The sequence below is a fragment of the Hyperolius riggenbachi genome, chromosome 3 (assembly GCF_040937935.1).
Source record: "Hyperolius riggenbachi isolate aHypRig1 chromosome 3, aHypRig1.pri, whole genome shotgun sequence".
Classification (NCBI taxonomy): domain Eukaryota; kingdom Metazoa; phylum Chordata; class Amphibia; order Anura; family Hyperoliidae; genus Hyperolius; species Hyperolius riggenbachi.
Window position 1 is genome coordinate 148,629,696 of NC_090648.1, and position 14,073 is coordinate 148,643,768.

At 44.0% G+C, this 14,073-nt stretch overlaps 1 protein-coding gene across 1 annotated transcript in view; it reads left to right on the forward strand.

Moving 5' to 3' along the window:
* Nucleotides 1-14,073, forward strand: part of ADAMTS17 (ADAM metallopeptidase with thrombospondin type 1 motif 17) — a 349,550-nt gene that overhangs the window by 47,648 nt on the left and 287,829 nt on the right. Inside the window, exon 4 of the mRNA XM_068273566.1 lies at nucleotides 9,335-9,510. Coding sequence (XP_068129667.1) covers nucleotides 9,335-9,510 — 176 coding nt within the window. The remainder of the gene's footprint in view (nucleotides 1-9,334; nucleotides 9,511-14,073) is intronic.

The following is a 14,073-nucleotide window of genomic DNA, read 5'->3' on the forward strand; positions in this document are numbered from 1 at the left end:
ACCTGAATCCATTCTTAAGTCGGAACGCTGTGCTATCTCTGTCCTCTGTGCCTCCTCTGTGCCCTTCTGTGTCACCCATGTGTCACATGTGCCTTCAGTGTGCCCCTCTGTACTCCCTCTACCCCCCACTGTGTCACCTCTGTCCCCCTGTTCTGTCAGTATCCCACCCTGTGCCACCTTCGCCTCCACTGTGTCCCACTGTATCAGTATCTGTAGTTTAGAAGAGCTACTTTCAAACTGTGAGGCGGACCGTACAAGCGACCGTCACTAATATTTCCAGAGAGGCTCAAAAAGCAAGTTTAGATTTGTAATCAAATTGATTTTGTTAAAAAAACAACTTGGTTTTTCTATGTACTGCAGGGGGCACCAGTGGCTAACCCAATCCAGAATCATTCCTAGAGATGGTTAATGACATGCTAATCCTTTCAGCTTGCATGTAAATTGTATGCAACTTGGAAATGTCCAATCAAATGCATTTCCTGTTAACTTAGATTTGCCAGATTCCAAGCTGCATACAGTTTAAATTGGCATGCAAGACAGAATTATTAGCATCTCATTGACCACCTTACCATTTGCGAACCTTCATTTTGGCAATGATCTGGTATTGCGTACTTTGAGGGCTGGAGAACAGCATGCTTAGAACAGCAACTCTTACAGCTTATTAACTGTGGGCCTAAAATGGGTACGGGGCCAACAGTTAACACGGAGCAGGAGCGCTAACCGGACTGATAGAGTGACACCCAGGAAGGAACTGGAGCGCTCCCACATTCTGAGTCTGGTGATGCAATTACTAAGACACCAGGCTAGTCCAATAGCAACAGATTAGGCTCTCAGACAGGCCAAAGTTTGTAGCAAATAGGGTTTTCGGACAGGCAATTGGTCGGCAATTGGGTACTCGTACATAGCAAAGGTCGGCAATGGATCGGGAAGTCAGATGGGCCAAGGTCAGCAACAGCATAGAAACAAGGAACAGGCAGATACAAAGATCAGGTCACAGGAATACACACTCATACTAGCTGCAACATAACAGTACTGGAGGTGGTATATACAATTACCCATGCGACAGCTAAACAATGTACAAACAGATGCCCACATGCACCCTGCACTTACAGTAACACCTTGTGGCACCAGCAATTACACTGTAACGCAGTAGCATAAGATTAATTGTGGAAAGCCACACTAAATATCCTACATTTAACTCCAGATCACCCCTCCTATGGCAATCCGCTTTTCTTTTGAAGGCCGCAGGAGCAAGTGATGACTTGATTCCATCAGGAGGAGATACTGGATCTTGGCGAAGCTTATTGACTGTGCTTGCTTTCATCATCAAGACATTTTGTTTCGGGAACTGTTTGTGATTCATCATCAGAAAACATGCGGGAGAGGGCATCAGCTTTTGTTTTCTTTGATCTGGGTTGATATGTGATATGAAAGTAAATATGGAGAAAAATAATGCCCAGCTAGCTTGTCTTTTTGCAGTCTTGAGATATTCCAGGTTCCTGTGATCTGTGTTTTATGAGTATGATATGTGCAGCTCCTTTATAATAAGTATCACCAGTCCTTGATGACCAGAAGTTCCCTGTCACCCACATCATAATTCCTCTCCACCTCTGTGAGTTTCCTTGAGAAAAAAAGCCACCGGGTGAAGAAGAGCTCTTGCATCTTGTCTTTAGGTGAGCACTGCTTCTACTGCTGACTATGAGTCATCAACCTCTAGGATATATGGTAGAACTGGATCTGGATGCTTCAAAATAGGAGCGGTTGTGAAGCGCTTCTTAAATTTGTCAAAAGCGATTTGAGCCTCTGAGTTCCAGGAAAAGCTGGATTGCTGTAAGTTGTGTAATCGAAAGGATTAAAGCGGAAAAATTCTTGATAAATTTGCAATAGATATTTGCAAACCCAACAATTCTTTGTACTGAGTTTTTGTTACTAGGAGGTGGCCAATCAAGTATGGCTTGATTCTTCTGTGGGTCTATTGGAAGTCCCTCTGCTGAGTCCAAAAAATTTAATTGAATCCTGCTAAAATTCACACTTTTCCCCCTTCACATATAGTTTGTAGAGACGTGCAAGCACTTGGCAAACCTTATGATGATGAATTTCCAATGATGTAGAAAAAAATCAAAACTGGTCAGATAGACAATAATAAACTGGTCAATGGTGGCTGGAGCGTTGCAAACCCCAAAGGGCATTACTTAATACACGGCACCACGGCATCCGCGACAGAGGACACCCAGGGCCCCCCAGGGGCCAGTGGCATCCCCGCTCTGACCGCAGTACAGGAGGTGGATGTGCTACAACACCTCCGCAGACTCAATACCAGGAAAGCCTCGGGCCCGGATGGGGTGTCCTCACTCTGCTTGAGAACCTGCGCAATGCAACTAGCTCCCATCCTCACCTCCCTCTACAACAGATCCTTATCAGAAGGAAAGGTCCCCTCAAAAGGTCCACAATCACCCCAGTCCCCAAGAAACCAGGGAACAGGGAACTCAACAACTTCAGACCCGTTGCCCTAACCCCCATCACCATGAAAGTATTCGAGAGGCTAGTGCTGGCCCACCTGAAGCACTCCACCAGCACCCTCCTCGAACCACTCCAGTTTGCCTACAGGGAAAACCGATCAGTTGATGATGCCATCAATGTCAGCCTGGCGTACATCTCAGAACACCTCGACAGTCCAGGGGCCTATGCTAGGGTCCTTTTCCTGGACTTCAGCTCGGCTTTCAACACCATCTGTCCGGACATCCTGATCGACAACCTTGCACATCTTGGGGCAGATTCCCTCCTCTGCAGGTGGGTAAAGGACTTTCTCTCCAACAGAACTCAACGGGTCAAGCTTGGCAGTCGCATCTCCAGCGAGAGAACCACCAATGTTAGTGCCCCGCAGGGCTGCGTGCTGTCCCCTCTCCTGTTCTCTCTGTACACTAACAACTGCACTTCGGCCTCCGACTCCATCAAAGTTATCAAATTTGCAGATGATACCACGCTTATAGGCCTCATCGACAGAAACGGGGAGGACGCTTACCGAAACGAAGTTGCGAGGATCTGTAATTGGTGCAAGGACAACAATCTTGATCTCAATACGGCAAAGACCGTGGAACTTATCATGGACTTCCGGGAACTCCCCCCGGCCCCCCTACCTGTGTTCATCGATGGGTCTGAGGTCTCCAGAGTTCAAAGCGTATGGTTTCTAGGCTCAACCCTAACAAGCGACCTCAAATGGGGGCAGAACACCACCCCAGAAGAAAGCTCAGCAGCGGCTTTTCTTCCTACGCCAATTGAAAAAATTCAGAATGTCACGGGATCTGCTCACCAGCGTTTACTCCGCGACCATCGAATCCATCCTCTGCTGCTCCATCGTCTGGTACGCTGGAGCAACCGCCAAAGACAAATACAAACTCCAAAGAGTGATAAAAGCAGCAGAAAAGTTCATAGGTGCCCACCTGCCCTCGCTAGATCTCCTCTACTCCACGAGAATGAAGACAAGGGCCTCCAAGATCTTACTCGACCCCTCCCACCCGGGCAGACGATACTTTGAGACCCTTCCACTGGGACGCCGCCTCAGATCCATCCCCGCCAAGACCACTAGGCGCATGAACACCTTCTTCCCCCAAGCAGTTCTCCTGCTGAACTTACTGAACTCAAAACTCCCTCCCCCCCGGCCTACATCCCGGGGACACTCTAGCCCCAGGCATCCCTTCCTCTCAGCTGCAAACTCTGCCCCCCCCCCCTTCAAGACTCTAATTGAGACTGAGATGGCCTAAATGTATGTATGTATGCATGCATGTATGCCCTGCTTGCCTTTGCTATGTTTTGCCATGTGTTGTTATATGTCCCTGATCTACTCCTGCCATATGAACCACAAGCAATTCCGGGCACACCACTCGGTGTGCTTGGCGATAATAAAGATGATTCTGATTCTGAAGTGTCCATAGCAGGATCAAAAGGCAGTCTAAATACTCCTCCCCCTCCTTTATTCTTTTGAGATTGTTTGTGCCTCTAAGATCCAACTTAGTGAAAATTGGCTTTGTCTATCTTCAGAAATAACTCAACAACCCGAGGAAGGGGTATCCATTCTTGGTTGTGATCTTATTCAATGCTCAATAGCCAATGCATGGACACATGGTTTTATCCTTCTTCTGTACAAAAAATACAGACTGTAAGCTACCCAGATAGCTCATGGTGACCCAGAACCACTAGGAAAGCATAAGCTCACTTAAAGCTAAATTACTGCAAAAACCCTCTGTTTTGAGGAGAAAAATTACACTCTCAGCTGTTTTGAGGAACAGTTAATGCAATGGATTCTTCAGTGTACTCTGCCCAGCACTACAGAAGATGTCAGCGCTATTTAAATGTATAATAATATAATAATATTGTTAATCCAATTTATGAAATACTAATTACCCCAGTGAGGTTGCCGGAGAGACTTGAGAACAAGTTTAGGATGCACTGCATTACAGGCAATAGATTCCGTTTCCAGCACTATTGCTTTAGTCTCCATGCTGTTCATCCAGATCTTTGGAAGTATATTAGCCACACTTATTCTGCCTCTGACCCTAGATACAGGTTTATGTCATAGTGGGTTATCTTCCAATTATTCTCTATAGTTTCACTGCAGTAGTCACAGTTGTCATAATATAGATCCCATCTTGTTGTCTGCACATAAAAACACGAGAAAAGAAAGCTGGACTTTTCATGACGGTGATGGGTGAAGTAGAGTCACTCTGATGATTGATGTATTACTGTGAAGCCCCCGTAACACATATTTTCCACTCTGGCTAATTACTATAAAATGGATACTTCCCTGTACTGAGTCTAATGCGGACAGACAAATGTGTCCGTTGCTAAACCTCTGCTGTAATGTTGTGTATCTGCAGCAGGGAACAACACATCACTATGCAAAGCATCCAAAATCTACAGACACTCTGCTCGCTTTTCCTGCTCTCTAGAACTGAATTGTATTGTAAACTTTGTAGTACAGTATTGTATTGTGCAGCTCAAACAGCATTAAACGTCATATTATTTATTATTATTTAGTATTAATATAGCGCCAACATCTTCCGCAGCGCTGCACAGAGTATTTAGTCTAGTCACTAACTGTCCCTCAGAGGAGCGCACAATCTAATTCCTACCAGAGTCCTATGTCTATGTATGTCTTGTGTAGTGTATGTACTGTATGTAGCGTAGTCTAGGGCCAATTTAGGGGGGAGGCAATGAACTTATCTGTTTTTGGGATGTGGGAGGAAACTGCAGTGCCGGGAGGAAACCCCGCATGGATTCGAACCGAGGACCCAGCGCTGCAAGGTGAGAGCGCTAACCACTACGCCACCATGCTGCCATACATAGGCAGTGTATGGATACTCTGTGCACAATTTTTTTGAATCATCTGACATCTATGATTAGCTTATGGGTAGGTTCACAATTGGATGTGTGGAAACAGCACATGTATTTGTGGACCCACTTTTTCAGACACCACTTGCATCCATATACAAAAATGCATCTGTCCACAGCGGCTCAATATAAAATATTGCAAAGAATGCACACACGATATCTGAAAACCTGCCGCTGGCTCATGCGAATGTTAATCATGTACATGAACCAAAAATTGTATGTAATGTGGACCCCCATGAATCACCAATTGACTAACAGTGTGTGTGTGTGTGTGTGTGCATTTTGCAATCTAGAAAAATACATGCAAACTTGGCCGAGTATGAACCCTGTATTAGACTTCATTTCACGCAGTCCACATTTACTTGTACAGTATCGGTATATGCGCCTAGTACTATGTATGCTGAAATTCTACAAAAGTTACTTTGGGCCTCCAGAATATTTTTTCTTAGTGATCCATATTATTACAAACTATGGTTTAAAATTCAACCTGCAGCACTAGAAACTTAGGTGAAGTCCTGGCCAGTTATTCTGTTGCCATTATTTTGAATACATTGATTACATGAGTTTCTTCCCTTGGTGAAAGAAAAATTCTGTAGATTCTTCCTGTCATAAGAAACATATTAACTCACCAGCTCAGAGCTTGCAAGTCTATGGTCATGTATGTCTATAGGTCATAAATATAAATTACACTGACACTCTTAACTGTAATGGACAGGATCAGAGCTTTGTTGAGCCAAATTTTTGTATAGGCTTAGGATTGTGGGGTCTAGTGGGTGGTTCCTGGGTCCATTTTAAGGTTTATGCTTTTAGCTACTTATCGATTGATTAATAAAGAATTTGATAGTTTGAAATATATTTAAGCGTTTTTGTGATCAATTGGGGCATACCCTCCACATTTCTATCTCACAATTTTTGTTCATATATAGTTTCAAATTGTTTGGCACCTGCCACCAGTGTGCTGATCAAACTTTGGAGAACCTTGGTAAAAATGGGCCCTCGGAGTCTATTAGCATAATTCCGAGATACATATAAGGGATAATATATATCTGGCTCATAGTAAACAATTAGGACAGTTTTTCAAATTAAACAAACATTCTGACCAATCGCTACAGGTAGGAGACATAAGAAGGAGGACCCTGCCCGAAAGCTTACAATCTAGAGGGAGAGGTAGGGAAACGAAAGGTAGGTGACCAGTGTTCAGCTGCGGGTTTAGAGCACTAGTGAGGGGGGGTAGGCCAGAGTGAAAAGGTGAGTTTTGGCCTTCTTGAAGATGTTGAAGGAGAGGGAAAGTATTGTGACAAATAAGTAAAACTGTGAAACATAGTTCCACTTCATACAAATGAACTGGGCACCACATCAAAATCCTGCTGGCCCCACTATTTATACAACTCGACATCATCATTATAATACTATAAATAGCTCCAAGCTTAAAGGAGTTGTCAGGCAAAAAAAAAATGAGTTTCACTTACCTGGGGCTTCTACCAGCCCCATGCAGCCATCCTGTGCCTTCGTAGTCACTCACTGCTGCTCCGGTCCCCCGCCGCCAGCTAGCTTTGTTTTTGCCGACCTCGGGGGCGCCGGGCCGCATTGCTTACATTTTTACGCATTCCCGCTGGTGCAGGAACATTAACACATACGTTTTTACGCGTTACTGGTTCAACGTGTAAAAATGTACGTGTTGAACCAGTAACGCGTAAAAACGTATGTGTTATTGTTCCTGCACCAGCAGGAATGCTTAAAAATGTACGCAATGCGGCCCGCCGACCCCGAGGTCGGCAAATACAAAACAAGCTGGCGGAGGGGGACCGGAGCAGCAGTGAGTGACTACGAAGGCACAGGATGGCTGCATGGGGCTGGTAGAAGCCCCAGGTAAGTTCAACTTTTTTTTTTTGCCTGATAATTCCATTAAGCAATAAGTCACCATTAGAGACATATAAATGAAATATTCTGACAGATGAGTAGAAAAGAGATGTTTTTTGTATGTATTACTGCATTTCGGCAATAGGTAACCGCTATTCTCAAACTTCAAGGCAGAGTTTAGTATTAAGGCTCAATTAAATTTTCATTGGGGCACAGGAGGTGGCTAACACCATCGATTGTCACTCCCATTGTAAATGGTGAGGCCTTAGTCTGGAGATGAGAGCAGCTGGTAATGGAACGTTTCAGGCAGTAGAAGATCAAGTAGAATAGGTTGAAAAAGAGTAGGCCATGGGCTCTTGATGGAAAAGCTAGAACTGGTGAGAGCTGTGGGCAGAAAAAGTTAAGCAGAAGTGATTTATAGTTCTTAGCTGACAGGATAACAGTTTGGGGCAGAGTTGCAGAAAGGGCAGGCTAGCGCTACATCCAGATTAAGTATTAGGCATTCCTTGTCAAGGGGCACTAGGCAGGGAGGCCAACTATCTCTGGCTCTCTTTGCTCTTGCCATGGAACCGGTTGCTGCATGTGTTTGAAAGTTGATTGAGGTGGTGGACCTCTCTATAGGAGATCTGTATGAGACAATTTCTTTACACGGAGAAGATCTATTATATCTAAATGATCCTAGACCTTCTCTTCAAGCTGCTTTACAAATTACTGATGAATTTGTAGGCTTTTCTGGATCAAATCTGTTTTTTTTCCTTTAGAGGATTCATCACTTCCGGTTATACACCATATTTCAGTTTTGCCCCAATTGAAATACTATGGGATTCAAGGAAGGTAGAGCAGTTCAAACAGCTTAATATTAGGCCAGTAATAGAAGAGTTACAGTGGAGATGTAAAATTTGGGATAGGTTACCATTATCCCTATTATTAAAATATTCTGAAAGAGTTTTTCTACCCAGGTTTACCTATCTATTTAGATAAAGCCCAATCTGACTGCCACTTCTTTCGTTTGGAAAATTGACACCATTATTACTAGGTTTATTAAGGCAGGAAAACAGCCTTGTATAGGACTAGAAACTGTGCAGCTTCTCAAAACTAGAGGGGGTCTTTGGATGCCACATTTTTATAAGTACTTTTAGGCAGCACTTGGTGTTGGTTAGCCGGTGGTTTTCACAAAGTGTGCTGAACACAGCTGTTACCTTTAAAGCCACCATACTTTGGTCCTATGAGCAACTAACCTTCCATTTAGGCATCTCAACTCAAATGTAAGCATCACCATGGCGATGAAAGCTACGCTGAGGGTTTGTAAAAGTGTAATGACACACCTGCACACTGATCATTGTCTTTCACCACTGTGGGGCAATCCTGAGCTTCCTAAATTTCGGACCATACCGGAGCCGATGATATGGCCCTTCATGGCATTAAAACTCTAATAATATCATGACGGGAAATGCCCTTTCATCTTTCAATGGCTTAAGACAACAATGTAAGCTCCCTAGTAAACCATTTTTCAGGTACCTAACACATACCTTCTCTTCACAGTTTGATCTTCATCCTCTCTCCCTGGAGACAGATAGAGCTTAGAGCAGCCACCTATTATGTAAGACTTAGCAAAACCATTGTCAGCTATTTATGGAGAGATCATCTTATCTTAAGATCAAATTACCCAGATCAAATTTCTCATACGGTATGCTACAGACACAATCTGTGGTCTTGTTGATGGAGAGATCGTGATATTTTTATGCATGTATGTACAACAAACAACAAAATAACTGGGGTGAAATTCTGGAGCCAGGATCCTGCAGAATGGGCTACACAGAAAGGTGGGTGCCAGATATAGCCACTAGTAGAATAGCAGCACAATTACCAATATTCTACTATTGTGGGCAGTGGTAATTGCCCACAATAGTGGAACAGTGGTGATAAAGTTTGAACATTAGTAATTGTTTCTATTAAATTATGTTCTATGTGCTGGTTGCCTATGCTCTTTATTTTCTTTTCAGAGCCACTGATGTAATATTGTTGAATAATCAACAACCTTTTATGATGTGAAAAAAAATAAATCTTTTTTTATTTCTACTAACAGGGAAAAAAAAGAAGCAGACTAAGAGAGAAGGAGCCAATTATTGGCGGGGGCGGAGGAACGCTATCAGGCTCACTGAGGAGCACACTGTGGAGACTTTGGTGGTGGCTGACTCGGACATGGTGCAATATCATGGTGCGGACGCTGCACAGAGATTCATTCTCACAGTCATGAATATGGTAGGTATGAAAAGGATGCCTCTCAGTGTTGAAGCATTATTGCTAATAAAGCTGTTATGAAAGTACAAAGGCACTTATATGTGAAATATGTGCTTAAAGATGCACTGTAGTGATTGACATATTATTATTACTGTATTTTCCGCCGTTTACGACGCTCCGGAATATAAGACGCACCTAGGTTTAGAGGGCAAAAACCAGGGGAAAAAATATATATACTAAACCTGGTTCATCCATATTCCAGGAGCGTCTTGTACATGACCTCCCCCAAATGGTGTCCCTCAAGTGTCCTCCTGAGTGCCCCAAGTATCTTGTGTGCCCCAAGTCTTCTCCTGTGTGCCCTGTGTCCTTCTGTGTGCCCCCTGTCTCTCTCCTGTGTGCCCCATGTCTTCTCCTGTGTGCTCCATGTCTTCTCCTGGCCCCTGTGTCCTCCTGTGTGCCCCCTGTCTCTCTCCTGTGTGCCCCATGTCTTCTACTGTGTGCCCTGTGTTCTTCTGTGTGCCCCCTGTCTCTCTCCTGTGTGCCCCATGTCTTCTCCTGTGTACCCCCTGTGTCCTTCTGTGTGCCCCCTGTCTCTCTCCTGTGTGCCCCATGTCTTCTCCTGTGTGCCCTGTGTCCTTCTGTGTGCCCCCTGTCTCTCTCCTGTGTGCCCCATGTCTTCTCCTGTGTGCCCTGTGTCCTTCTGTATGCCCCATGTCTCTCTCCTGTGTGCCCCATGTCTTCTCCTGTGTACCCCCTGTGTCCTTCTGTGTGCCCCCTGTCTCTCTCCTGTGTGCCCCATGTCTTCTCCTGTGTACCCCCTGTGTCCTTCTGTGTGCCCCCTGTCTCTCTCCTGTGTACCCCATGTCTTCTACTGTGTGCCCTGTGTCCTTCTGTGTGCCCCCTGTCTCTCTCCTGTGTGCCCCATGTCTTCTTCTGTGTACCCCCTGTGTCCTTCTGTGTGCCCCCCTGTCTCTCTCCTGTGTGCCCCATGTCTCTCTCCTTTTGAATGCTATTTCTCGACCCTGGTGTCCTCCTGTGCCCCCCTCCCCACCCCCACGTGCTTGCACTGCCCCTCTAATCTGTTTAGACCCCCGTGTGTGCAGCTCCGTCTGCTATGTGTCCCCCTGTGTGCCTGCGCTCCCCCTGCATGCCTGCGCTATGCCCCTCTAATGTACTGGCCTCTGCTATCCCCCTGTAATATTCTGGCCCCCTCTTTGCCTGCAGCGGCTTACCCCATCCATGCCGCTGCGAGGGCTGCAGACACCTGGCTACTCCATACACTTCCTCTTGTGTGTGAATTGTACTGACCGCGTCATCAGTAGCCGTGCTCAAGAGGAAGCGTGTACAGAGTAGCCGGATGTCTGCAGCCCTTGCAGTGGCACGGATGGGGTAAGCCGCTGCAGGCAAACGAGGGGGGCCAGAATATAACAGGGGGATAGCAGAGGCCAGTACATTAGAGGGGCATAGTGCAGGCATGCGGGGGGAGCAGAAACACGCGGGAGGGGGGACACATAGCAGACGGCGCTGCACACATGGGGGTCTAAACAGATTAGAGGGGGATGACACAGGCATGTGGAGGGAGAGAAGGGACAGGCAGGGAATCCCCGATGTGGCGGCAGGTCGCGGTTCGTATCGGCGGATGTTCGTAAGTCGGGTATTCCCTGCCTTTGCCGTATAAGACGCAGCGACTTTTTCTCCCCATTTTTTGTGCGTCTTATACAGCGAAAAATACGGTATTTATTGTATTTATAAAGTGCCAACATATTACACAGCGCTGGGCAATACATACATAGAATGATACAAAGGATGACAGATAACAAGGTTATACAACATAGGACGAAGCTGTACAAGGCAAACGGTACAAAATACATAATTGTGCGATTTTGGGCTGGTTAGGTTCGCCCAGTAATGCAAGTATGAGGCAGTCACAGGAAAGGAGCACAATGATGGGGCACTCGATCACACACTAGGGAAGGGAGGACCCTGCCAAAGAATTACAATCTAAGGGAAGGGGAGGTGGACACAGTAGGTAGGGCTGTAGAATAAGTTATCAGTAGAAAGTTACTGCGTGGTAGGGGGTGGGTATACATGTAGTAGAATGCAGTAAATTATTCAGGAGACCCACTTTTACAGTCATTTTACTAGTTTCAGCATCAGAAACACTTCCTATAGCTATCTATTGCTGTATGTCGAATGTAGCCCAGCCCTCCCTAGTAATGTCATACTCTAGGTTGTTTAGTTATGCTGAATTCTCCTCCAGAGCATAAGCATTATTTTCACTGGCTTTGTAAATCTCAGAAACAAACATTCCACAGAGCTGCATCTGACAGGACTAAAGATGTTGCCACCTGTGATAAATTTCACAATGTAAATCAGATTGAGGGAGATTTTACAATGGGCAAACACTGACAAACGAATTCATAAATTAATATTTAACCACTCTGCGACCGCCTAACGCAGGATTTAGCACTGCGATCTCCCTCAGTGCTGTACAGAGGACAGCCTTGTCACGTAACTGTCCCACAGAAGGGCGCACAATCGAATCCCTGCCATAGACAAATGTTTGTTATTATTTTATGTTTAAGTACAATAAGGTTTATTAATAAATAAATATAGAAAGTAGCAAATATCAAATACCACCAAAAGAAAGCCTTATTTGTGCGAAGAAAAGGGGTAAAATTCATTTGGGTGCTAAGTTGTATGACCGAGCAATAAACCGTTAAAGTTGTGAAGTGCTGAATTGTAAAAAAATCACTAGGGGAGTATAAACCTCTGGTCCTCAAGAGGTTATTATTCCCTTAAGGGAAATGTAATCTTTATGTCATTTTCACTACAGTTCCTTTTTATAGTGGTATGAAAGCCAGCATTTCTTCCTTGCTCTAAAAGATTATTTACAGAATATTATATATTACCACAATTTTTTTTTTACTAGAACAACATTCAACTAGTTAAACACCGTACTTACAAGCACCCTGCAGGGAAAGCTGCACGCATCCGAACTGCAGATAACTTTATCTTGTGTTTACTTAATTGTATCAAGTGAGGAATGTAAACATTTTCTGGCAATTCAGACACTCCAGAACACAGACACTTCTGGGTACATTACAGTATGAATACACCAGTTATGAATAAAATGCAATGTCAGCTCTCAGAGCAAAAAAAATTGTATTTTGGGAACTTGTAAGTTCTAAATGAATAATAATACTTATGCACAAAAGCAAATATAACTGTATGGTATATAAAAAGTAGGAAAACCTGTTTTTATTGCATATTATGTCAGAGTTTTATACTACTTTAAAGAGACTCCGTAACAAAAATTGCATCCTGTTTTTTATCATCCTACAAGTTCCAAAAGCTATTCTAATGTGTTCTGGCTAACTGCAACACTTTATACTATCACTGTCTCTGTAATAAATCAATGTATCTTTCCCCTGTCAGACTTGTCGGCCTGTGTCTGGAAGGCTGCCAAGTTCTTCAGTGTTGTGGTTCTGCTATGAACTCCCCCCCTTCCAGGTCCCTCTATGCACACTGCCTGTGTGTTATTTAGATTAGAGCAGCTTCTCTCTTCTCTCTTATCTTTTACAAGCTGGATAAATCGTCCTCTGAGCTGGCTGGGCTTTCACATACTGAGGAATTACAAACAAGGGCAAAGCTGTGTGCAGGAAGAAAAGAGCAGCCTGAAACTTCAGTGCATTGGGGAAAGAAACACACAAATGATCTCTTGAGATTCAAAAGGAATGCTGTATACAGCCTGCTTGTGTATGAATGTATTTTTCTATGTGTGGACATACTGTACATCAACCTACTTCCTGTTTTGGTGGCATTTTGTTTGTTTACAAACAAACTTTTTAAAAATGTTTTTAACCACTTTTAAAGCGGCGAAATTGTGACAGAGGGTAATAGGAGATGTCCCCTAACGCACTAGTATGTTTGCTTTTGAGCGATTTTAACAATACAGATTCTCTTTAAGAGAAGTTTTGTGGTGCCCACAGCAGTCACGTAATCCATTTTTAAAAATGAGGTTGCTGTGGGCAACAGGTCACTGTACTTCATCCTGCCATATATAGAGTTTATTTCATATCAGACTCTGAACGAAGCTACAGATCTAGTTCTATTTTAAAAGATAGTTTATAACCATAACAAGAACAAATTTTTGGAAAACCATTATGTCATGTATGTGTAATAGAGCAGTTTACTTTGGGACGCACTTTTTCCTGCTGGTTACATCGCCAGATCGTATTAATGTTCAGTTATACATATCAGTGCAAGATGATGACTGTTCTATTTAAATTCTTTACCAGCTGTTCACAAACATCCATAAATGTGGAGACTCCCTCTGGTATGTCTTTCAAGCTGGTGACAGTATGATGTCATCAACACCACAAATAAATAAACATCTAACCTATAAATCCTGGAACTATTTTTACATCATCAAAAAGGAGCAAGCCGAAAATATTCTCGTGCTCACTAAGCATCATGACTCTCCTTTGATTCATGGCTGGTGCCACATGGAATTAACGTCATGCCCTATGAACCCTGGGTATTTGAAAACACTGCATTGCTTCTAAAATTTGCCGGTTTAAT